The sequence below is a fragment of the Lagenorhynchus albirostris genome, chromosome 10 (assembly GCF_949774975.1).
Source record: "Lagenorhynchus albirostris chromosome 10, mLagAlb1.1, whole genome shotgun sequence".
NCBI lineage: Eukaryota > Metazoa > Chordata > Mammalia > Artiodactyla > Delphinidae > Lagenorhynchus > Lagenorhynchus albirostris.
Genome location: NC_083104.1, coordinates 68778511 through 68802427, shown reverse-complemented (window position 1 = coordinate 68802427; position 23917 = coordinate 68778511). Strand labels below are relative to the sequence as shown.

Sequence of the window (23917 nt, the reverse complement as noted above, 5' to 3'; positions counted from 1 at the left end):
ATTGTTTTCATTTTCTTTGGATAAATACTCAGAAATTGAATTGCTAGATCATATGGTAGTTCTATTTTTAACTTTTTGAGGAGCAGCCATACTGTCTTCCACAGTGGCTGCATCAATTTACATTCCTATCAACAGTGCACAGGGTTCCCTTTTATCCACATACTGGCCAACACTTGTTATTTGTTGTCTTCTTGATGATAGCCACTCTGACAGGTGTGAGGTGATATCTCACTGTGGTTTTGATTTGCATTTCTCTAATGATTAGTGATGTTAAGAATCTTTTCATGTACCTGTTGGCCATCTGTATGTCTTCTTTGGAACAATGTCTATTCAGATGCTCTGTCCACTTTTTAATTGAATTGTTTGTTCTTGTTGATATTGAATTGTATGAGTTCTTTATATATTTTGGATATATAAAATATCTGCAAATCAGATACATGATTTGCAAACATTTTCTTGATTCAAAAGGTTGCCTTTTCATTGTTGATGATCTCCTTTGCTGTGCAGAAACATTTTAGTTTGATGTAGTCCCACCAGTTTATTTTTGCTTTTGCTGCCTCGGCTTTTGGAGTCAGATCCAAAAAATTATGACCTGATGTCAAGGAGCTTACCACCTATGTTTTCTTCTAGGAGTTTTATGGTTTCAGGTCTTATATTCAAATCTTTAATCCATTTTGAGTTAATCTTTGTGTATGGTATAAGATAGTAGTCTAGTTTCATTCTTTTGCACGTGGCTGTCCAGTTTCCCCAACACCATTTATTGAAGAGACTATCCTTTCCCCATTGTATATCCTTGACTCCTTTATTGTAAATTAATTGACCATGTTAATTTTGTGGGTTTATTTCTGGGCTCTCTTTTCTGTTCCATTGATTCATAAGTTGCTTGTAATGCCAATATTTTACTGTTTTGATTACTATAGCTTTGTAATATAGTTTGAAATCAGGAAGTGTGTTGTTCCAGCTTTGTTCTTCTTTCTTAAGATTGCTTTGCCTATTCTGGGTCTTTTGTGGTTACATACAAATTTTAGGACTGTTCTATTTCTGTGGAAAATGCCATTGGTATTTCAGTAAGGATTGCATTGAATCTGGAGATTGCTTTCAGTACTACGGAAATTTTAATAATATTAATTGTTCCAATCCATAAGCACAGGATATCTTTCCATTTAATTGTGTCTTCTTCAGTTTCTGTCATCAATGTCTTACAGTTTTCAGTGTACATGTCTTTCACCCTATTGGTTAAGTTTATTCCTAGGTATTTTATTCTTTTTGATGCAATAAATAGAATTGTTTTCTTTATTTCCCTTTCTGATAGTTCATTATTAGTGTATGGGAACACAACATATTTTGTATATTGACTTTGTATCCTGAAACCTTACTAAATTTGTTAATTAGTTCTAGCAGTTTTTTGATGGAATCTTTAGGGCTTTTTATATATAAATAATATCATGTCATCTGCAAATAGTGACAATTTTACTTCTTTTTTTTCCAGCTTGGATGTCTTTTATTTCTTTTTCTTGCCTAAGCGCTCTGGCTAGGACTTCCATTGGGTGTGTGCTTTTGACAAATATGTCTTTGACAAATTCATGAATTTATTCACTCCACTGCACAGATATTTGAGTGTTTGCTATATAACAAGCACTGGGGATATGTCATCAAACAATCCAGACTCCACCCCCGAGCTGTCATCATTTTAGTGTTTTATATTAGAGGGAATTTATTGCCAGGAGGAAAATAAGACCAACAAGGGGGATAAGGAGTGTTTGTGTATGTGAGTGTGTGTGTTTATGTGTCTGGGGCAGGGTGTTTGCAATTTTAAATATGCTTGGGAGTATGAAAGACATCAAGTGTTTCTTGTAGCATTGCAGTGCGTTTGTGGGGAGGGATATGAACAGTGCTGCCTCTGACTGCTCTTTCTCAGATGTTCACCAGGGCAGGTGAGACTGGGGTGAGAGGAAGGAGTCACACCTTTGTGACTGGTTTAGTTCCTAATATCCTCTGACTTTCTCCGGTCCCTTTCTAATGTCCTTTCCCCAGTCTTACAGGAAGGTGTGTGAGGCAGAAAGACCGAGAATCAAGCTTTCTTGGCAGAAACATCAATAAATGAAAACTGGCTTATAATGAAAATAACAATAGCAATAACTTCCTGACCCCAGTCATTAGGTACACATTCATTTTAGTTAATACACCATCACTAGTACGAAACGTGAGTCCAAGAGACCACAACGCCTCCGAGCATGCGGGGCGCGTAGCCTACCCTGGCGGCGGCGGCCCTGGGGGAGCGAACATGGTCCGCAACTGCTTCCAGCGCGCACCTAGCGGTAACTCTGGGACCAGCCGCGGGGCCTGCACGGGGCGGGGCCTGCACGGGGGCGGGCCCTCATCGGGCCCCTCCTCCACGGGCAGAGCGCAACAGGCCCGGGTTAAAGAGGCGCGCGGAGGCGGGCGCCGCGCACACTGTTGTGGCGCGCGCAGAAGCGGCGCACGTGTCTCCGGGAGTTCGGCCTTGGGTTCACCCAGCTGCTTTAGCTCCCGCGGTCCAAGGTGCCCCCTCGGCCCCCTTGGTGTCCGCCCACCTCTGGCCCGCGTGAGGAGGTCCCGCACAGTTCCCTGCGCTCAGTGGGCCAACTTGCAGGGGCAACTGTGTCGGTGGAGCGGCGCCGGGTTGAACGGGGCACTGCGCATGCGGAGCTCCAAATTCAAACAGCTGTTTCCAGAGGCTGGAGGGCGGGTGAGACCGGGAGCCGCTGGGGTTAGCTGAGGCATTCTCATTCTCCAGGAGGTGGCCTGTCGGGAGCCATGGTGGACCGGGGCCCTCTGCTCACCTCGGCCATCATCTTCTACCTGGCCATCGGGGCGGCGATCTTCGAGGTGCTGGAGGAGCCGCATTGGAAAGAGGCCAAGAAAAACTACTATACGCAGAAACTGCATCTGCTCAAGGAGTTCCCGTGCCTGGGCCAGGAGGGCCTGGACAAGATTCTGCAGGTGAGCTGGAGGTTTAGAAGTGCTGAAGGGGAGCGCCTCGCAGCTTTGGATAACCCTCACTCCCTGTGGGTGGTCCCGGGGTGACCGGGGAGGATGTCTCCCCATGAGTCTGACTGCTGGAATCTGCCGTTCACCCGTGGGCGCAGGAGTCTCCCACGCGCGCGGAGACTTTGGAACCCAGTTTGTCCGGAGGGAAGAACTTAGGCTTGACCCCCGGGTGAACCAGGGCCCGCAGTGGCTCGGTGTGGGCGTGCGGGTACCTCCCTGGTTGGAGGAGGCTGTGGGGCGGATAAAGGCGTTTGTCTTTCCTTGGAGACGCTCCCAGAGTTCGGGAGACCCGCCGGGTGCCGCCTCCTCGCGTCTCTACCTCCCAGCTCCGGGGCCAAGTGCGGCACCCGGCCGGCTTTTTTCGGCGTTTCTTCACCAGCCCGGCGGAGTGGCGCGAGGCTCCCCCGCCCCCGCAGGGCTCGGGAGCGGGGGGGTCCGGGGCTCTGTCGGGCCTGAGCCCCCGGGATGCGGGCTGGTGGCTAGAATGCTGGGGACGCGCGCAGGCTTCCGGGAAAGCTTATCTCGCGGAGACATCCCCGAAGGACTCGGAGTTCAACTTTGTGAAAGTAACAGGTTGAACAAAAGAACAACACCCGGAGAGCCCCTTTTCGGGGGACGGGGCGGGATGGGGGTGGGGCGGCGGGCAGAGAGGTTGTATAGAATGGGGGGTTGTGGGAGAGTTTCTCCTCCACGTTGGCATTGGTTCATATGCCCTATGGATGGCATTGATCTCATGTGGATAAACTGTGGGGCTTGTTTGGGGATCGAAGACTTCTACCCCAGTTTCTCGAAGGTTCTTGGCCTCAACCATTCACGCTTCTTGGCCTGCAGGGATGGCCTCCCTCCAGTGGAACGACCAGACCCGGGTAAGAGCCCGTGAAGGCTCTAGGTTGTGAGGTGGAGTAAAGATATTGTCCAAGGTGTTACATTTCTCTTGGGGTAAAAGATGCCAGAAAGGAAGTTTGATGAGAAACAATCTTTAAACTGCTGTGGCTCCCCAGTCCTTTATGGCTGTGTAGTTGTCTCTCATTTTTCTGGCCTCAACAGCCCGTATGCAAAATGGGAAGAAATGTGTAGGTATCTCACCTGTGGTACCCCCTTTTTGTCCCCACATCGACGGACATTCCCACAGGTGAGCATATAGGTGCCTGCTAGCAGCCGGGCAAATAAAGACGTGTCCTCTTAGGAGCCAGTAGAAGGGGAGGTTTAGGCCAGAAGGTTGGGTGTTGGATTTTAGTGGGGACCCTCCTGTCCGGGAGCAGTTCCCAGGACGGGAGCCGTTGGTAGGTGAGGCTGGTGGGAGTGTGAGCTTCGGAAGGGAGTAGGGTGTTTTAGCTCCTGATAGCAGGAGTTCTGGGCAGCCCTGCCTTCCTTGAGATGGGTGTCTGCCCTGTGTGTGTGTGTTGGGGAGGGAGGGTCACTTTATAATTTCCCTGAGGAAACAATTCCTCTGGAGAACGCGTTGCTGTTTACTTGGCTCCAGGGCTTTGTTTAGAGGGGGAAGAAGGCAGGCGGGGATGATAAAGAATCGAGCTGCCCTCGAAGTGTTTGCCTCTTCTCCGCTACTGCAGGGGAAGGAAGGAAAGAATTCAAGGCTGAATGTGGGAAAATAAAGTTCAAAACATGAGGAGAAGGGAAAAGGAGGGGGGGGTCGGGGTGAGGCAGCCGGGTGCAGCTGGTGGTTATAGCTTTGGAGGTTAGGCAGCTTTCTTAAGGTGTCTTAAGCTTTCTTAAGGAGCAAGCAAGATGCCTGGTATTTTGAGGTCCTTTTAAACCCGCCAGCGATTACCCCCCAAAAGCCGGCAGGTAGCTTTAGGAAAAGGATTTGGGTATCAGGCCAGTCTGATTTGGAGGTGATTATGCACAGGCCTGTCCCCATCCCCAGCCAACCTCTCAAGCCATCTGCAACTTGGCGAATCCCCTCCCTTCATAGGAAGAACCCCAGAAATGAGAATGAACCAGTGGAAGCATTTCGCTAGCATCACTTTCAGTCTGCAGAAACCTGCCTGGCTTCGCTTGCTGATCTGGGACTTGGGGCACTGCTGCAGGCCACAGGAAATTGGTTTAAGGAAAAATGAAACTCAAAAATCTTCTTTCCCATCTGGCGGCTCCTGCATTTTCCACTGAGTTCTGTGTTTTATCAGGTTCTGAATAATCACCTTTGTAATCCTAAAGAAAGTCCCTCAGTTGGGAATTCCTGGGGTAGGGGCCCACCCCCGCCCCCGGGACAGGCTGTTGGAAGGGGGTGGGGTGCAGCCTGGGTTGGGGTTTTTCTTAGAGTGGAAATTGTGTGTGTACTTTCAAAGGCGTGAGAAAGGGAGTTAAGGCACCTTTCTTTAGATCTTTGGAAATAGTCCCTGAGTTGTCAGGTGCTTCCTCCCTGTTCATGCTGTGGTTGAACTGAGGTGGAGGCTGACTTTCAAAGGCTCAGCGCCCCATTGGCCTCGGACCACGTGGCCGCCCCTCCTTCCTGCCTTCAGAACCATCCTGAACCCTTTTGCTCTCAAGCCTGCTCCTGCAGGTGCTGGTGACCCGCTCCCCCAGCCTCCTCCTAAATTGCAGAGGCTCCCACAGGGGGATTTGGCATTGACCGAGCGTCTAGCGTGTTGGGCGCTGTAGGCGGTCATCGGCATTTTATGAGAGGGCGCAGGCTGGTTTTGCCATCCGGCTTGGCCATTTACCCATCGGACCATTTAACTTTGCGTCTCTTTCCTCATATGCAAAATGGGGGTCTGGTGAGGGTCAAGTAAAGTGGAAGCATTAGGCGTTGGGTGTGTATAGGTGAAACTGAGGAGTGCGAGCCTCTGCTGCACACATTGAGGACACGTTGACTAGGGCAACTTGCTAGGTGCTTTATAAGTCGGGTACTCTTTACAGCACCCTTACGTGTTCAGATAAGGAAACTGAAGCCCAGGCGAGTTACCAGGAGGGCACAGGCTGGGGTGGGACCCAGGCAGTCTGCCTCCAGAGCCTGCTTCTCGTACACCCTTGCCCTCCCCCTTAGTCATGTGAAGCTGTTGAATGGTGCGTCTGTCAGTGAGCTTAGTAAATTGGTTCAGCTGGACTCTGGTCTGCTGGGAAATTCTATTTTCTCTTTCCCCTAGAACAGGCATGGGCACGCAGGTGTCTCCTGTGTTGTGCCTGGCTGAGCCACACCTCCTCCCTTACTGAAATAAGCAGCAGTCCACCCCGCCCCACTTCTCCTTTGGGGGTGCGGTAGGGGTCGCCCCAAGCCCTGCCTTTCGCTGGCACACCCCATCCCTAATTGGGTTTTCTTAAACTGCGCATGTAGCTGACCTGTTCCCAGAAGCCTCTTTGATCCTGCTGGCCTCTAACCTGCATTGTCCTATTCTGAGGTTTTCCGTGTATGCCAGACCTCTCTCCTTTTATTTTCTGGGCCCTTCGTACTCCCCTACACATGTTCCAGTCCCTAGTAATAAGGCTAATTCCAATTTTGAGGTTCTGACATCCTGTTATTAACGCCAATCCTCCTCCTAAAACTTAAAGAAATATAACTATGGATCATGTAGTTAAATTACATCTGACCAAAATGCTCATACTGGGCACGTGACTTGAATTTTGGGGGGAACCGAGGGTTAACATGAAAACCTCTTTTGTTTCAAACCTTGCTGGAAATTGGAAAGCGCGCTGGTTCACTTAACTGCCTTTGTATGTAAAGGGAACACAATAGATCTTTTGATTATCCAGAATCACGGAGGCCTCTGGGTCATTCATTCGAAATGGAACTCTCACTGTCTAAGACTGCAGAAATGGAAAGTGGAGAAGTTGGGTTTTTGAAAGGAAATAGAAGAAAGAGGTTCCTTCCTAAAGGCTCATTTTCTTATTTATGTTCCGCTCAAAGTTGAGGGCAGTCAAAACAAAACAATTCTCCAATCGATAAATCTGCTTTAGTTAACTACTCTGGTTAGTTTTAACAGTTAAGGTGAATTTTTATTGAATCGTTTTGAGAGTTTTACTAGAGCCCTTAGGATGATTACAGATGGCACAGTAATAGAGGCTTATTGAGGGCAGAGATTAGCAAGTGTTGAAATGTTCTAGTGGGGGCGGGGGGAGTCCTATAGGAGGGGGTGTAGGGGAGGTGATGACTGCTGCTTCTAAGTATTTTCCTCAGGTTTTGCTCTATTTATAGTCTGGCATTTAAAAGAAACACAATCCTCTGGTTTTGGATGCCGTGCTTGGCTGGCTGTGACCCCAGGTCAAGAGCTTTCATCTTGAACTTGGTTGTTTGCTGTTAGGTTGGCCTCAGCCTCTGAACTCTTTATGTCTGTGGGGTGGGGGGAGTGGGGGGCAGGGAAGTACCAGGCTTTGGGGAACAGCCGGGCTGCTGAGACAGAACCCCCAAGAGAGTCTTTGTACAAATTGAGATGCTAGATCTTAGTGGTACCTCAGGAACCACTTGACTGGCCTGAACTGGGGTGATAGAGAGAGGTCAGATGAGGTAGGCGTGTGCAATAGGTTCACCTCCTGGTGTTCCTTTTGGGGAACGGAGAAGGTAGAGGTGAATCCCCTTGGAGATTTTGCTGAGAGTCCCTCTGAACCCCTGGAATAAGTGGAGGAGCCCTGACCTGTCGATCCTCCCCACAAGGGTGGGTTGACACGGATGAAAGGACACGCTGCCCTCCGCAGGATCTTTGTTCACGTGCCACTCACCTCACTACTGCAGGCCCCTTCCTGTTGCTGAAAGAGTCACCCTCCAAGCACTGGGCCATGCCGTCCTATCACCCTCACAGGTTGCTCAGAACAGTGCTTGGCACATAGCAAGGCTCCTCACGCGTTAGCTGCTGCTCTGCCACTCACCTCCCAGATGCCCCTACTGTGTGATGGGGCCATCCACGCACAAGTGTGGTGAGCATGGAGTCAGGAAGACCTTAGTGCAGGAGAAAGGTCAACTGACTTTTTTTTTAAATTATAGTGAAAAATACATAACAAAGTTTACCTCCTTCACCTTTTTTGAGTGCTGTTCAGTAGTGTTATGTATATTCACATTATTGTGAAGCAGATCTCCACAATTTTTTCAGCTTGCAAAACTGAAACTCTAGACCTGTTAAACAACTCCCCTTTCCCCCTCTCCCCAGGCCCTGGTAACTACCATTCTACTTTCTGTTTCTGTGAAGTTGACTACTTCAGGTATCTTATAAGTGGAATCGTACAGTATTTGTCATTACATTTTGTGTAAAATGGTGCGTCCACTAAGGAAGACCATATAGAGGTTCCTTAAAAAGATTAAAAGTAGAACCACCATATGATCCAGCAGCTCCACGTCTAGGTGTATATCAACCACCTTTTTAAAAAGCTGGAGAGAGAAGGGAGGATGGGAGGGTGGCTCTTTCTTCACCGCAGCCCGCAGGGAGGTGTAAAACTGCACGATGGTCCTGTATTGCAGCCAGGGGGCAGAGGGGTGAGGGCCAGATGACGAAGCTCTCTGGGTTTAGCCAAAGAATTTGAACTCACCAAATTTTTGCAATTTTCAAGTAGGGGAGTGAACAGCATTTCAGAAAGTTGCCTCTTCCTTCACAGCTGTTTGCAACTTAAAAGAAGTAGAGTATTCTACTCTAAATTATCGGCTGTTTCTGTGGGCTGATCGTTTCACCCTATGGGTGTTCTGATAAGGATGCCTCCTCCCTTTCTCCTTCCAATGTGTTGGAGTGTGGGTCTTTCCCCAAAAGCCCACAGAGCTCACAGCACCTCCCCCAAAAGAGCCCACCCGCACTCCCTCACACCCAGCTTGCAGTTAGGGTACCTCTGTCTTCCTTCCATGAACCCCTTGGGAGGTCCAGGTCTGGGTCCCCTCCATTTGATGACCTTCCCAGATTACACCTTCTTTGCTTCTGTAGGTGACAGTGCGGGTAGCGTGCTCCAGCTCTGTACAGCTCTGCCTGAGGCATCTCGGCTTTTTGTGAGCAGTTAATCTGGCCCCCAAACCTCAGAGACCTGGGCAAAGTTAGGGGATCACAGAGGGGTCTCTCCCTGCCAGCTGTCCCTTCTGTGTGCACTGAAGCCTCAGAAACCAGGTGGGGCTTTAGCCCTCGGGAGCTCAGTCTAGTTGGGGAGAGAAACAGGGCCACAGTGGTGAAATGAGGAAAAATGTAGTCCTGGTGCCCAGTGATGGGTTGCATATGGTGAGGCTGGAGAGATGGACGAGGGTCAGAGGGCCTCAGAGGATTCGGTTCCCGTTTCCTGAGGCCTGTAGAACCCTGTGGCCTGTGGGGCATCTGGCTCTGAACAAAACATAGCCCCTGCCCTCAGAGAGCCCCTACTCTAGAGAAAGACAGGTGAGGAGCTTGTTACCTGACATTGGTAGGTGCACCTGGAGCTTCCAAGCATGTACTGTTGAGAGATTAATTTCTGCTCTCGAACTTAAAGAAGGGGGAATTTGAGGCAGCCAGGAGGGATGGGTGGTGTGAGCTGCAGCCCCTGGGAGCTCTCTGCTGCGTACCTCCCACGTGCCAGACTGGTTCTTTACCTGTTGAACCTGTCCTGTGGGTGAGGTGTTACTTCTCTGCCCATTGTCTAGGAAACTGAGGCCAAGGGGTTTGCCCAGGGCTGCATGGCTAGCCAGAGGCTAAAATTCACCCTTCCTTGCTGACTGCAGAGCCTTGGGGCCTGACCAGGAGTGGAGGTGGAGCCAGGAGGTAGAAGTGATGGGAGTGGGCAGGGATTGGGGGCCGGAGGTGGGGGTGATTCCAGCTAACGGTTACTGAGCACTTGCTTCACCACAGGCAGTGGGAACTGTTTATGTGCATCGTCTCATAATCCTCACAGCAACCCTTTGCTGGAGGTACTCTTACCAGCACCACCTCAGGGCAGGAGCAACAGAATGGATAGTTCAAGTTCACTCATTTGCCCGAGGCTGTACAGCTAGGAAGTGGAAGAATGTGGATTTGAACCCAGAGCCCACACTCTATCGGGCGGTTCTCTGTGTGGCTGGCTGATTACTTAGCCTTGGGGCCTTGAGCAAGTCAGTCTCCTAGTCTGTGAAATGGGACAATAGTTCAGTATTGCCCTCATGCCTGCAGAATCCACATTTGACTGAGTGCCTGACACATGCAACTGGTGATTTGCTATATGTTAGCTGTTCTCTGACACCCCGTCTCTCTAGGGTCGGGGGTGGGGTGGTGCTGTTCCTGACGCCCAGTTCAAGCCCCACATGGAGACACAGATGGAGACACAGATGATAAAACCCACCAAAACTCCTGGTGGAGTCCCCCCACCATTTTCCATTTCCTGCACATTCACCCAGCCCCTCCCTCAGTGGAAGGTGTATTTCCTCTTCCCTTCCAGCAGAGCCCTGCTCCCTCCTCTGCAGAAAGGGGACCAGGCTTTCTCTGCTCAGTCCTGGCTTATCCCAGGCGTTTGTTTAAAACTCTTCCCTTCCAGAGGATTCCTGGGTCCAGGTGGCCTCACGGGTACCATCCCCGGAGGGTGGTCACACAGGATGTGGGGTCAGAGTTGTGCTCTCCCTGGGGCCAGACACCACCCATCTCCCCTCTCAATAGGCCCTTGCTGGCCAGGTCCCTTGGATTGCCTTTGAAGTGTCCATTCTGTTTTTCCCCTCCTAGCTAAATATTTGGGTTTCCTGCCGAACTATTTAGGCAGTATTGTGTACTTCTGGCTGTTGTCACCTCCCATGGCCACTGTAATCTGGCTAAGGTTGCCTAGCTGACACCTCCCATTAGGGAGAGCCTTGCCCCCAGGCTAGGCTAGAAGCTGTGTGGGGAGGGGCTTACCTGGGGGGCAGGGCCAGCTTGGCTGTTCCTGTAGACTGGTGGCGGGCCCTGTGGGCTGCCAGGGGTATTGTAGGCCACAGCAGCTGAGGAGGACACAGCGGAGCCCCTCCCTTTGTCTGTGTGACCAGAGCTTGGGGCTGGAGCTGGGGCCGGGAAACCCTTATCTGAACCACTGTGCAGGGAAAAGCTGATTCTAACACGGATTCTGATTCTCCCCCCAGTACTGGTTTGTGCTGTGTGACCCTGGTCAGACTTCACCTCTCTGGACTCTGCTTCTTGGGAGTAAGTTCAGCCTTTCATTCAAGAAGGCTTGGAGAGCCTGTTAAATTAGGCCCAGCTAGACTGCAGGAGCCCTGTGTGGGCAGCGCCATGTCTCCCTACCCAGTTCCTAGCTCAGTAAGTGACTGGCTCAGAATGTGTCTGTTGGGCCCCCGGGTGCCCAGTGGTGTGCCTGGCTCGGACGGGGAGGCCAAGATTCATGTGGACCTTTGGGTTGGAGTCTAGTCATGAGGGGCCCAGCCTCCTGCCAGGTCAAGGTGGTTACCTGGGTGAATTGAGCCAGGCCGGGCTCTGGCCCCAGAGAACAGAAGGGGAGCGGCTTTATCAAAATTGACGCCCATTTCCTCCTTCTAGCCTTCCAGCCTCACGAGGCGGTGCCAAGTTGCCTGGTGGTCAGCCACAGGCTTTAAACTCACACCGCCTTTGCAAGCTGCGCCCTGAGCCCCTGGCTTCATCAGAAAGTAGGAGTGATGGTATCTGTCTCTTGGGGAGTGAAGACCACAGGAGAACACAAGAGGAAGGCGGGCTACGAGTTCACCTTTAAGACCAGCTCAAGGTTATCTTCTCCCTTTTGAGGGACTTTCCAGAGCAAACAGCTCTGCGTCTCTGGGTCTGTTCATCTCCAGGAGTCCCCTTACGCCTTTCCCGTGGGGTGAACAAGGCCTGTCTGCGTGAGCACGCCTAGCAGGCCTGTCCTCCCCAGGGTAGGTGGTTTCTGCTTTCAAGGAACTTGAGAAAGAGCAGAGACCCAGTCCTTTGTGCAGATATTTACCAGGCACATACCATGTGCCCAGGCCTGTTTTGAGACCTGCTGTGAAGGGGATAAGCCGTCCCCGCCTGTCAGGGAATGTCCTCAGACCATGTACCGCAGAAAGCACGAGGGCACGAGGGGTGGGGGGTGAGGGGGCGGAGCAGGGGGAAGGCCAGGCTGTTTGTAGGGGAGAAGGGTGTGTTCCTATAGCCCTTGGGCATGACTGCAGCCTGCAGGCATTAGGCCTTTTCTACCCCATGGCGCACCCCTTGGGGCAGAGCTGACTAGGGATGTTGGCACCAGAGGATGGAGCAGAAGTGTTGCCTGCAGCACCTGGGTGACCTCTAAGGGGCATGCAGATACCCAGGCTTTGCACCCTCCTCACATCCCCACCCTTGGCCTTACCATGGGTCTCTGCAGACCTACTCACCTAAAGTGCCTTCCTGTGCCCTCTGTGAGGTCTGGCAGTGAAATGTCATCCCTTTCGCTATATGGGAAAACTGAGTCCTGGTGAGAAGCTGGGACAGACCGTCTCTAGAACCAAGCTCGGGTTAAACTAGCTGTGCCCGCCCAGGTCCAGAGCCTCTCTTCGCCAAGCCAAGTCTGTTACCCCACCTCGAATCCCCTTTTGAACAGCCTTTAAATCAAAATCTTGATGTGTGTTAGGGTGCAGAGCGCTTACTTCACTTACACTAAACTGGCCTGATTCCCTAAATTGCCCCAGCGCACCCTTTCCTTGAGTGACAGCTTTCCTACGCACCAGTGAGTTTTTCTGAAATAAGAGGCAAAGGTTGAAGTTGTCGTCAACCATAGGCTCAGAAAGGCCCTTCAGAGCCTGGGGCAGAAGTAGTCTGATGTCTCCCCAGGGAGTTTCCCCATCACAGGACCCTGCTCCCCAAGTGTCTGAGCCCAAGGAGCTGTTGTTGGCTGGTTTCTTGGAGGCTGGCAGGGATGGGGGAGGAGGGTCAGGCTCTGGGTGCCACTCCTGGCAGCAAATCATACAATGGGAGGCTGAAGGGAGCTTAGTGGTTATCTAACTAGCCTCCCTTTAGAGCCCTGAAGCCAAGGCCTAGACCTCGGGAGGTTATGTAACTTTTCCAAGGTAACTGTGCTCACCAGGGCGGGGAAAGTACAATAAAGGAGTAGGTAGAGCTAAGTGGGGCAGTTAGGGAAGGCTTCCTGGAAGCAGAGGCCACAGGAGGTGAAAGGTAGTCAATTACTGCCACGGCAGTCAGGGATCCTGATAGAGTGAGATTGGAACGCTTGACTCAGAAAACCCTCCATGGCTTCTCCCCCAGACTCAGAGCCAAAGTCCTTGCAGCAGCCCAAGTGATTTGGACTCTGTTCCCTGTGTGGTCTTGCCTCTGTCTGGAGCCCTACCCTTGATCCCAGCTACAGACAGGAGGCCATGCCCTGAGGGTGGGGAGGCATTCTGAAACCCTGCACACTCCCAGCACGTTTCAACTTTTACCAAGAACTCAGGTCTATGTCCACTGATACCATAAGTCACCCTGCAGGTGGAGCGGAGGGAGGTGTTCCAGCAGTCAGACCACAGCAGTGACTGCAGCTAGCACCTGGTGAGGGAAAGGCAGGTGGGGGCCATCCCACACCCTGGGGACTCCCGGCAGCGGGACCATAGACAACGTGGAAACTCATTTCGCAGATAAGGCAACTGAGGCGAATAAGTTATTCAAGGTCACACAGCTAGTTAGTGGCCTGGACCCAGGCCTTCTGGGTCCAGAGCCAGAGCCCTGCCCCACTTAGACCCCGTGGTGTCCTAAATCAGCTTTCCCCTGTGCTGGGCCACCAGCCCCTCCTAGAGACTGAGTTTTCTCCTTGGGCCCTGTTGGCTCCAGCTCCCCGGAAGCGGGCTGTGCATGCTTACTGACCCTTCGCTGAGAACTGCTCTCTTCAGCCTTTGTGGGTTCTGACACTGGTCACTGTTCTGACCGCATTGACCATATATAGGTTTGTTTGCTCTTCTCAGTGTGAAAAGTTTTAAAGCGGGACAAACCTGCGTTAGCGAAGTAGGTGCCGCAGCTCAGGGCGGAGGCCATCAGCTCCATCCGTGCCCTCCAGCCTGTTCCCCTGGCATCCTTACGGACCTGTCAGGCTCTGACCCTTCACTGCAAGGTTTGTGGGTCAGGGGACCCGGAGACCGAGCTCTCGAGAAAGAATCAAAGACCTGGAGTCGTGAGGTGCGGTTTAGTCCGCCTCGGCTATAGGGTTCCTGTCCGAGTCCACACATTACCTGCTACCGCCCCAGCAGCTAAACCCACACTTGCGACACGTCCCTGACTTGGCTTCCCCGGGGCTAAGCCCTAGCAGCGCTGCGGTCTGCACCTTGGGAGGAAACAGCTTTCGTCTTGCCTTTCTCCTGGGGTGTAAGCGCTGCTCAGATCTGCCTGCGTGACTGGGGACAGACTGGCCATTTTGCAGCCTGCTGAGGACCCCGGGGCAGGCCCTTCACGGACTTGAATGTTGATTTTTGGCTTGGGTGCTGCTCGAGTCTGATGCAAGGTTCTTGCTCCTCCCATGCCCCCGGGTACAGGATGGTACCTGTTCAGACCCACTGGAGGAGAAAGAGCGGCAGCCCCATCCCCTCCCCATAGCTCCTGTTCAAATAAAACTCTTGCCTCCCGGGTCGAGGAATGCATCCTGACAGTGTTGGCTTTGGAAGGGTGCCCTCCCCTCCTCAGCATCCCGCCCCCTTTGGAGCAGCGGGTGGAAGGGCTGCCTCTGGCTGAGGGATAGTGCTGAGTGGGCTGAGCAGAGCGCGCTGATGCGGTAATGTCTTGTCAGCACCCCCCGGGGAGCAGGAAAAGGGAGGGTGTCCTGACTATCAGCTTTTCAACACCCCATCCCCCAGACTCCAGCCGCAGCCCTGAGATCTACTGATGAGTGGCCCAGGGACTGAGGATTGCAAGACAGAGCCAGGTCCTGGGCCTGGCTCAGCTGACTTGCTGTGTGACTGGGCCAGGTCACTGCCCCTCTCTGCGCCAGGGACTTGTTCACTAAGGCCAATTAGACTCTTAGCGCCAGCTGTATGCCCAGTGCTGGTTCAAGGTTGTGGGAATTATGAGACATTATCCCTATCTTTGAGGTTGGGGCCGGGCCCTGCGGTGTATATGAAGGATTATTAAATAGGGGTGCAGCATGTTGTAGGGGACTCGTGTGCTCCAAGGTAGAAACGTTGCCACAGGCTGGGGCCGCCAGGGAAGGCTCCCCTGACCCTGGAGTTGGCCTTCTTTTGAGCCCCATCATTCTCTGGGCACCTCCTTCTCCCCCACGTCAGAGCACATTGCACTGGGGGTTGTGCCTTGTCTGCACTCCTTCCCCCTCCCATGAGGCCCTCGACTGCCCCATTGGATCCCAAACCTCACACTGTGTACGAGGGTAATGATTAATGAACATCCCAACCGTGAAGCTGTGTCTCTCTCTCCTTTGGCCTCTGTCCCACCAGCCCCCAAAACCCAAAGGCAGGACTACCAGCGCCCACCTCCAATCTGGAAAACTCCTGCCCCGGGCCCTTCGCATGGGGACCATGCCTGGCCAGATTCTACCCCAACCCAGCAAGCACTCTGGGACGGCCCCCCACCCTGCTGCCCGTCACGTGCACAGGGCACATGAGTGGGGACGCTCTGCCCTCTGTTGGGACAGGTCGATAGGTTGCCTGGGGAAGGTGCGTCAGCATCCCCCCTACCCTCCCACACCCCTGCCCCGGGCGTGCACCTGTCTGGACCCAGGACTGGCTCCCCAGGGCTGGGGCAAGGCAACTTCTGAGTCATGAGGGGACATTTTTGAGTCCTGCTCTAGGAAGTTTCTGTCTCCACGATGCCAGGGCTTCAGAGTTGGTAGGTCTCAGTCTTGGCACGCCCTCTCTCTTTGGAATGCCCCAGGGCTGAGGGCTGCCTGTGGCCAGACCCCCCCGTCTCTTCCACCAGCTCTGTGTTGGGGTCACTGTGTACGTGTCTTAAAATTTTCGCTTGCCAAAGCCGGTTTCCATCTGTGTACACACTCCACTCCCAGCCACCACTGCACTGCACACAGGTTGATCCCTGCTTATTGAGTGACCTGGTAGGCTCTGGCCTGTGGAATAGGAGACCCTCAGACAGACCAGCAGGGGCACCTGCTGGGGCCCTGGGGCAGGGGTGGGTTCCCAGGGCTTCGATTTGGTGTTCTCAGGGGGGCTGAGCTATGAGCCAGACTTCAAGTGAGACAAAAACAAGACGGGGGTGAGGGCAGCGGGGGACTCTAGTTTCATGCATGGCGCTGTGTTAGCGTTGAATAATTGAAACTCGACGTGAAAACAGAAGGCGGGAAGCAGGGTTATCTATGCCTTTTCTTTCTCTGCTTCCCTAGTTTTCCGAAATGCTGTTGTATTGCTTTTAGAGCAAAGAAATCGAATTTTCTGAAAGGGTAAGATGCATGCATATAGCGTCAGCCACTTCTACACTGGCTATTTTTTTTTCTTTTTTTTTTTACACTGGCTATTTTTAATGTGCGAGTACACAAAGCACAAATAAACATGGTTCTAACGGCGCATACTCCGAAAACCAGTGTCGCTTCTGAAACTGCTAAACAACATGTTATTTTTCAGTTTAGCTGCCAGAGGGGTGGCTTCCTGGGCAGCAGTGCTGTTGAACACTTTTGAGGGGAAGGGTCTCAAAGACTGGGGAAACCAGGTGGGCTTTCGGTCTGCAGACCAAGAAGTTTGAGATTGGACACGATCTGATGGTCACCAAGGAGAGAGTGTGGTTCCCCAGGAGAGGCCTGGCAGAGCTGGGGGAGTCCCAGGGGCTGTCCCCAGTGTTGGGCTCAGGGTCCCCTACAAGGGAGGGGATCCTCCAGAGACCCACGGACAAGTATTGTCTTAGCCTCTGTGTCTATCCAGCTCTTCCGACTCCTGTGGGGGCCCAAGAAGACTTTGCCCTCCTTGCCTTTTAGACTGACAAAAGACACAAGCACAGGAAAGATTTGGGACAGCCCAGGACCGTGCGTGTAATTCAGAGCCCAGAGCATGTTGCAGACCACGGCCAAGGCTTGGGTGAATCCAGGGGTCCAGGGTAAGGCAGACCCTGCCTAGGTAGGATGTGTTGTGTTTGACTGCATCAGTATGGTAATTACCACCCACAGGTCCCTAATTAATTTAATTTTAACATGATATTACTAACTATTGTGGCTGTTTAATTTTTAATTAAAATTCATAAAGTTTGAATTTAGTTCCTCCATCACACTGGCCACAGTCCAGAGGCTCAGTAGCCACATGGGACTGCTCAGATAGTGTCCCAGCAGCACAGAGAGTTCTCTTGGGCAGTGCTAGAGTGCTGATGGAACCTGTTGAGGTTCCTGAGGGCACATGGCTTCTCTTGGTACCTAGTTAAATTCCATCCTGCTCTGGGGCGGATGAGGTCAGAGCTGGCCGGCAGCCTTGGAGTGGGGAGGGTGATGTGCCGAGAACCTGAAGTGGGGGTTGCCCCGTCCCACCCCCCGGGAAACTTGCAGGCTCCTCTGAGGTGAGCATCCCCACCGGTCTGGTTCACAGAAAGCGCGGGTTGGCCAGGGTCTGCTGACTGCGCTGCCCGCTGTGTCCCGTCAGGCTCAGATGAGTGTGTATTGAGCAAGGACAGTCCTGGCCTTCCTTGCCTTGTCTGCTGTTTCTTGTGCTGTCTTCCTCTGTCGTGGTAACTCCTCCCATCTGCCTGTCTGTCTCTTGTTAGACCCAAGGCCCTCCTGGGCAGGGCCTGTGTCTTGCTCTTCCCTTATTTTGCCCACATCGGGGCACAGGGCCGGTGCTCGGCAAATTCTTAAGGAAGCACTCGACCTGACTTCGAGCTGCGTAACGTGAGAAAAGCTTGCCCAGGACCCTGGTCGCATCTTTCCTTGGGTTAACTTAGGTTGGTAGATCTGTACAGGGGTGTTGGGGGCTGGTATCTGGCCTGATGTGGCATGTGTATCAGGCAGGAATGGCTCCAAAGAGGGGAATGCCCAGAGCCTCGACGTGGGAGGGAAGGTGAAGGGAACCCTGTTCCCATCTTGTCCTCTTGTCCCCCTGCTCCTCCTGGGAGGTAACCCATGGGGCAGAGGGCAGGCCATATCCTGGAAGCCCACTGCTCGATCTTTGGTTTAGCCCACAGTAGCCCAGGCCAGGTGGCCATCTTCAGCAGACGCGAGGGCAAATGGACCTCCCTAGACAAGCCTGAGAAGTGGCCACTCCAGCTGCCGCTCAAAGTGTTTCGTGGGAATCTGGGTTCTGCAGGGGGGCAGGATGCAGCCACTTGAGGAGCGGGTCTCGCTCCCCTGCTGACCCTTGCGTGACTTAGAAATCTGGTGGCATTTGCTTTCCTGTCTCTGAGCCTCCGCCGTCCATGCACAATGCACCGGGAGGCTGGGGGAAAGCCTACCCCCAACGGCAGTGGGTGTTTAGAAACTAGAAGTTCAAAGTCAGGGGCATCTCTAGCTCTGCTGGTGCACCTACTTCACGCTCTTCACGTTCACATCTGCTGAGCCTTCGGACCCATGGCCCTGTGAATTGGTGGGGAGACAGCATTACTCCCGTTTGATCAGTAATGAAACTGAGGTCATGACTTGCAGGGCTGAGGAATAGCTAACGCTGTGCAGGCGTGGGTGTCAAATGTTGCTGCGCGCTCCTAGGAAGGTTGAGGGCAGCCAGAGCCTGGGTGGGTGTTAGGGGACTAAGCAGCTTTAGAAAATGCTCTTGTGTAAAGTTGCAGCCCGGCTGAAGGGGAGCGAGAGAATGTGTGTGTTGAAGGCCTGGTCCCGGTCCTTTCTGCCTCCCGTGTTTCACAACGGGGCTGCCTCAGAGTTAGGACTTTCCTGACGCGCCATCGGGAGAGTTTCCATTTCCTGTGGCCCAGCCTGTCCCTGGTCCTGGGCCCCAGGTGGGAGGATGGGAGGTTTTCCTAACCACCCCCCACCCCAGCTCCCCTCACCTCAGCCCAGCCTCTCTGTGCGAGGAGGGCTCGCTGTACTTTTCCATACCTTCAGCACAAAACAGCTCTCTGTTGCTTCACCCTGGTTATGCCCCAGTCAGCCGGGGATGGGAGGCGGGTGGGGGACTGTCCCCGCAGGGTGGAAAAGCTGAGGCGGCTGTGCCTTTGTGCTTTTGTGGCAGCGAAGGCAGGGGAGGCGGGTGGGGGGCACCGGTTGCATGGATCAGGCTCTGTTCCTTTCCCACTGTATTTGGGGATCCCCTTTGTATCTCATCCCTGTGATCTCCAGGTGGGGGCCTTGGTGGCCGGAGCCCCTGGTGCAGCTGGTGTGGTGAGAGATCCGTGTCCGGCTGTCTGGGGCTTGGGGAGTCTGCACTTTAGGGCACAACCCCCCTTGCCTCCGGCCTCGCGATGTTCAAAGTTGTCAGCATCGTGGTCTGTCTTTGCTCTTGTCTCTAGTTGTGACTCAGTCTTCCAGCGGTGAGATTTGATCTGGGATTTGATCTGCCATTGAGGCAGAAGGCTCCCCACCCTGCAAAGAGTACCATCCACCCCAAAATGCCTGTGCCGTTTCGCTGGTCGTTTCTTGTACAATTTATTCCAGAGACGACGGAGACCAGCTGTTGTCCGTCTCCAGCTGGAGACTGAACCAAAGGAAATGGGCTTGGACTGCAGCCGGGGGGATTTAGGTTAGAGTCAGACAATAAGGAAGGGTTTTGTGACAGGTGGCTGGCCCTCAGGAGGGCCTGCAGGGGGCTTCGTGGAGAGGCATGGAGGTTGGGCCATGCTTGGAGGCAGCAGGGCCAGGTTTGGGGGGGAAGCGGTGGTTTGTAATAAACAGGCCTGGAGGGTTACTTCATAGGCATGGCGAGACTCCACTGCCACCTCTCATGCGGGATTAACACCAGCGCCTAGTATCCCCCGGCCTGTTTTCTTTTCTTTTTTTTCTTTCTTTTTTTTTTTTTCCCATTAGTGAAGAGATTTACAGTTTAACCATCTGGTCGTCTTAAACAAATTATAATAAATGGGTAGACTTAATAATCCCTTATCATCAGAACCCTAGCCTTCAAGGATGGGCAGTTACTTATTACCCGGAGCTGCCAGCCGCAGGTGAAGGGAGAGGGGAAGGAGCAGATGGAGGGGTCCCTCTTTTGGGCCCCTGGGTGGAGACAGTTTGACGGTGGTCTGGGGTGCTGTCCTCTGCTGGGTAAGAGGTGAGGGTGTTGGCCACATCCTTCTCCCAAGGGCGTGGGTGTACCCGGATGGGATGAATGTGGTGAGGCTGCGGGCAGCTTTCATCCCGTGGAGGGGGAATCTGGGGGTGTCCGTTGCTGGAGAGCCTTGTCCTCAGGTACCCAGCAAGGGGGCCCAGGGGAGGCGTCTGTGTCCAGAGGAACAGGGCTGGCAGCTCCCAGGGCTCGGGAGAGCTTTATGGAACAGAGCATCATTTTCCCCTCTGCTGGAGAAGCCACGAAGCAGCGGCATGCATGGGGCCCGGGGTGTGGCCCTCAACCCTGACACCCATCCTGGGCACCCCCTCTCACCGCCTGCCGGCCTCCTTCCTCAGGAATCCTGATGGTTCCAAAGTCTGCCGTGCAGCTGACTCACCAGGGCTAGGACCTCTGGGGGCTCTGGCCTGGCAGACAGGTAGGGTGGGGTGAGGTGAGGAAAAGGCACTGGGCAGAGAAACACAAAGCCATCACCCCGGGTGGCCACACCTGCCAGGACTGCCCACCTCATCCAGCCAGAACACATGTTAAATACAGCAGCAGCACCCATCTTGGCCCATCTTCGTGCCCTGGAAGCGTGGTTGTGGAAGGCATACATCTCGGAGACTGAGTCGTCATTTGGCAAATAGCGAGTACCTGCTGGTGCCAGGTTCTGTTCTGGGAATGAGGGATGAGTGAAATCTCTGTCTTCAGAGCCCGTCGTCTCTTCGGGGGAGATAAATAGTAGGCCAGATAGCAGATACCTGATAGAATGTCACGGGGCGATAAGTACCGTCCCAAGCCCTGATCTTCCAGGTGGTGGTCGCCAGGAAGGAGGGCATTGCAGGTGACAACTGGCCAGCCCTGTGTTCACAGCTCTGGAGGTGTGTGCCCAGGCACAAACCCTCGGAATGGAGGTGGCCTCCCCACCGCCCTGTTCTTCCCAGTTTACTTTTCCACCCAGTGCGCAGCCTGTACGCCCAGCCCCAAGCTGTGCATTTTCACATAATCTGCACCCCAACCCAAGGAAGTCTCGGTCCCCCCGCTTTCCAGAGACGGAAGGAGAAGCTCAGATGGTGAGAGGACATGCCCCAGGGGACCTGCTGGTGGGCGATGGAGCCAGGAGTGGAACCCACGTGTGTCTGCTCCAAAGGCCAGGCCTTTCCCCGCTCTGCCCCCGTGCTGCCTGCAGACGTGTGTGATTTTGCAGTGGATCAGCAGCTTGTGTCGTCCAGGCTACTGTGTGGGCGGGGGCTCTGGAGAACGGGAAGCATAAGGTGGCACAGACAGGGTGGGGCTGCTGAGCTGTTGATGAATCTTCAGGTCATCAGCCCAGGATGGGGAGACGGCAGGTCAGCAGTTCCTGCGACCTCCTTTGTGGCCTGCTTGAGGGCTGTTTTTAGAAACCTTGAGGGGCTGGTGCCTTCCTGTGTTTGCTCCTTCCACCCTACTGTCAGGTTGGGGTAAACCTAAGGCATCTCTGGGTGAGGGGGGAGCAAAGCATACACTCATCCCAAATCATGTCAGGATTAGATCCACGGGTGTGACTGCACACCCTTTTATAACTCTCCATCACCTGTCACCCGTGTCTGCCTGTCTCCCGTCACTCACCTTCCCTGATCCACTTTGGTTGGCATTTCTGAGCCCTGTCCCAGGAAGGGGGATGGGTGGCTTGCTTGTTTGGTGCAAAGGGCCCTCAACTGAGAGTCAGAGGGCTTCCGGCTGGTTCTTCTCTGTGCTTTGTCATCAGCTTGCTGTGTGAGCTCTTCTGTGTCACTAGCCCTCTCTGATCAGTTTCCTCAGTTACAAAATGGGAATAACAATATCCATTTTGCTTGCCTTGCCCACAGGGTCTTGAGTCTCAGATGAAATTAGGGCCAGAGGAGTGGTAGGTATGAAAGGTGCCTGATGAATGGGGTTTTGGCCAGGAGGAGGGAGATGCCGGCTTTGCCCTCCTCAGCCTTGTTACAGAGGAGTTGAACAGGACCCAGAGAGGTTTGCCGGCTTGCCTGGAAAGGACAAGCCAGGAGCCGAATCCTCTGCATGGATCTCTCGCTCCCTAGTGACCCATACCCCTATGGGGAAGGACGGGGGTAATCTGCACACCTGGCATGTTTGAGGGGTCCTGGCTGAGTAATTTCCTGCCCTCGAGTTGTTGACCCACTAGTAGGAAGATGTCTGTTGTCATCAGTCTCAAAGTAGAAAGATGTCAGATACTCCCAGGATCTGGATTCTGGGGGCGGAGGTGGGGCCAGGTCATGAATCCAGGCCAAGCATCCCAGAGAGGGAAGAGATACTAGCACAAGGCCATGGGTCGGACCACACAGAGCAGGGCAGCGGTTGTGAATTGGGGGTAGGGAAGCTGCAGGTGGATGAAAGGTGCCCCTCTTGTCATTTAAGCCTCACTGCACGTTCCCCCTGCCCCAAGTGCTTCAGAAGATGAGGCAGGGGGTGGAGTTTCAGAACATGGCTCCAGGGGGTTATCTGGTGTGTGTGTTTGGGTGGGAGGGGGCTCTTTCCCATTCCCCAGGGCCGGCTCTCAGGCAGCAGGACTGTGGAGGTCCCCTGGGTCTGCACACACAGGGATTTCCAGTCTCACTCATCAGCTTAGCCCTCCAGGTGCCTGAGAACGCTTGCTGACGTCCCATCCTGAGCTCAGGCCCCACCAGCCCTTGTCTGTTTGTTTTAGCCAAACCCCCGCAGCCCACCCGCGGGGGCAGCCAGTCCCTGCACTGCTCTGCCCTGGCCTCAGCTCTCATGGGAGGGGCGCCCAGCTGCCCCGGGGGAGGGGGGAGTGTTACCGTCCCAGCCTGAGAACAATGGGGGCAGGGTCACCTGCCTTGTTTTCATTGTCCCTCCTGAGTGCAAGCAGGGCTCCCGGGCCTGAGAAAGTCGGAAACCCAGAGGTTTCTGCTGAAAACGCGCTCACCTCTGGCACGGGCTTTCCCCGTGAGCGTGAGAGCTTGCAGCACCTCTGAGCTCTGCAAAGGCTGCTGAGAGATGGCCCAGGAGGGGAAGCCCAAGGGTGGATGGGAGGACAGTCATCCATCCATGGCTGCTGTGCTGACCCCTGGGGCGGGGCTGGACTAGGCCTTCCCCCTAACAAGGAGTGAAGGTAGTTCGGGTCTGGGGCAGTGGTTTTGAAATCGGCTGTACATAATATTAGAGTCACCTGGGGCAGCTTTTAAGCATCCTAGTTCCCAGTCCACACCCCAGGCCATTTCTGCCTGAATCGCTGCGGGTAGGACCCAGGCATGAGTATTTCCCCAGGCTCCCCCTGGGTGATCTCTACGTGCAACCAAGTTAAGAAGCAGTACTGTAGGGACCCCTCGAGCGTGCGTTGAGGGTGAGGGTGGGATACCACTTTCCACCTTGCCTGATGAGGGTGTGTGGGTTTCTGGGGTTGGGGGGATTGTATTTTGTACACCAGGCGCGTCCTCTGGCTGGCTGCTTCCTCCCTGGGCTGAGGGAGGGCAGCCTGGCCAGCACCAGGCAGGTTACTTTAGGGACCAAGGCGAAGTGAGGCGCTTTCCTCATCCTGCAGTGGGATCTGGGAGGGAATGAGGAATAGGGCTCGCTTCTGACTCGGGCAGCCCGGCTTGCCGGGGGCTCAGGAAGAGCTGGAGCTGGTGGCCAGTGAGCTGAGTCCTGAGAATGAAAATGTATTTTCTCGAATGTGCTGTGGATTTTCCTGGAGCTTGGGAGGTGCTGAACTGGGCCCTGAAGTCGTGGTTCTAGGCAGAGGAAAATGTGAATTGTCCCCAGACAGGGGGACCCCTGTAGTCATAGGCCAACCTCCTCATTTTACAGAGAAGTCACGTTGGCGGAAGTCAAGGGTTCCTGGAGGGTCTCGGTAAGCAACGCGAGCCGTACCGGGGGTCTTCCTGGCTGTACATTGACTTCCTAGTGTACCAACCGAGGCTCCAACAAGTTGTCTTTCCTTTGTTC

The 23917-nt window shown here is 53.6% G+C and overlaps 1 protein-coding gene across 5 annotated transcripts in view; it reads left to right on the top strand.

Annotated features, from left to right (window-relative positions):
- The first annotated feature begins 2437 nt into the window (after nt 1-2437).
- KCNK5 (potassium two pore domain channel subfamily K member 5) overlaps nt 2438-23917 on the top strand; it is a 36443-nt gene continuing 14963 nt past the window's right edge. For 3 of the 5 annotated variants that reach the window (XM_060162785.1, XM_060162784.1, XM_060162782.1), the window contains exons 1-2: nt 2896-2982; nt 11412-11613. Coding sequence is in view for 1 of the 5 variants with exons in the window: in XM_060162781.1 (XP_060018764.1) it covers nt 2797-2982 (186 nt within the window). In the remaining 4 variants the exon portion in view is untranslated. Of the gene's footprint in view, nt 2983-11411; nt 11614-23917 lie in introns of all 5 variants that reach the window. The other 2 variants (XM_060162781.1, XM_060162783.1) reach the window with 2 other exon arrangements.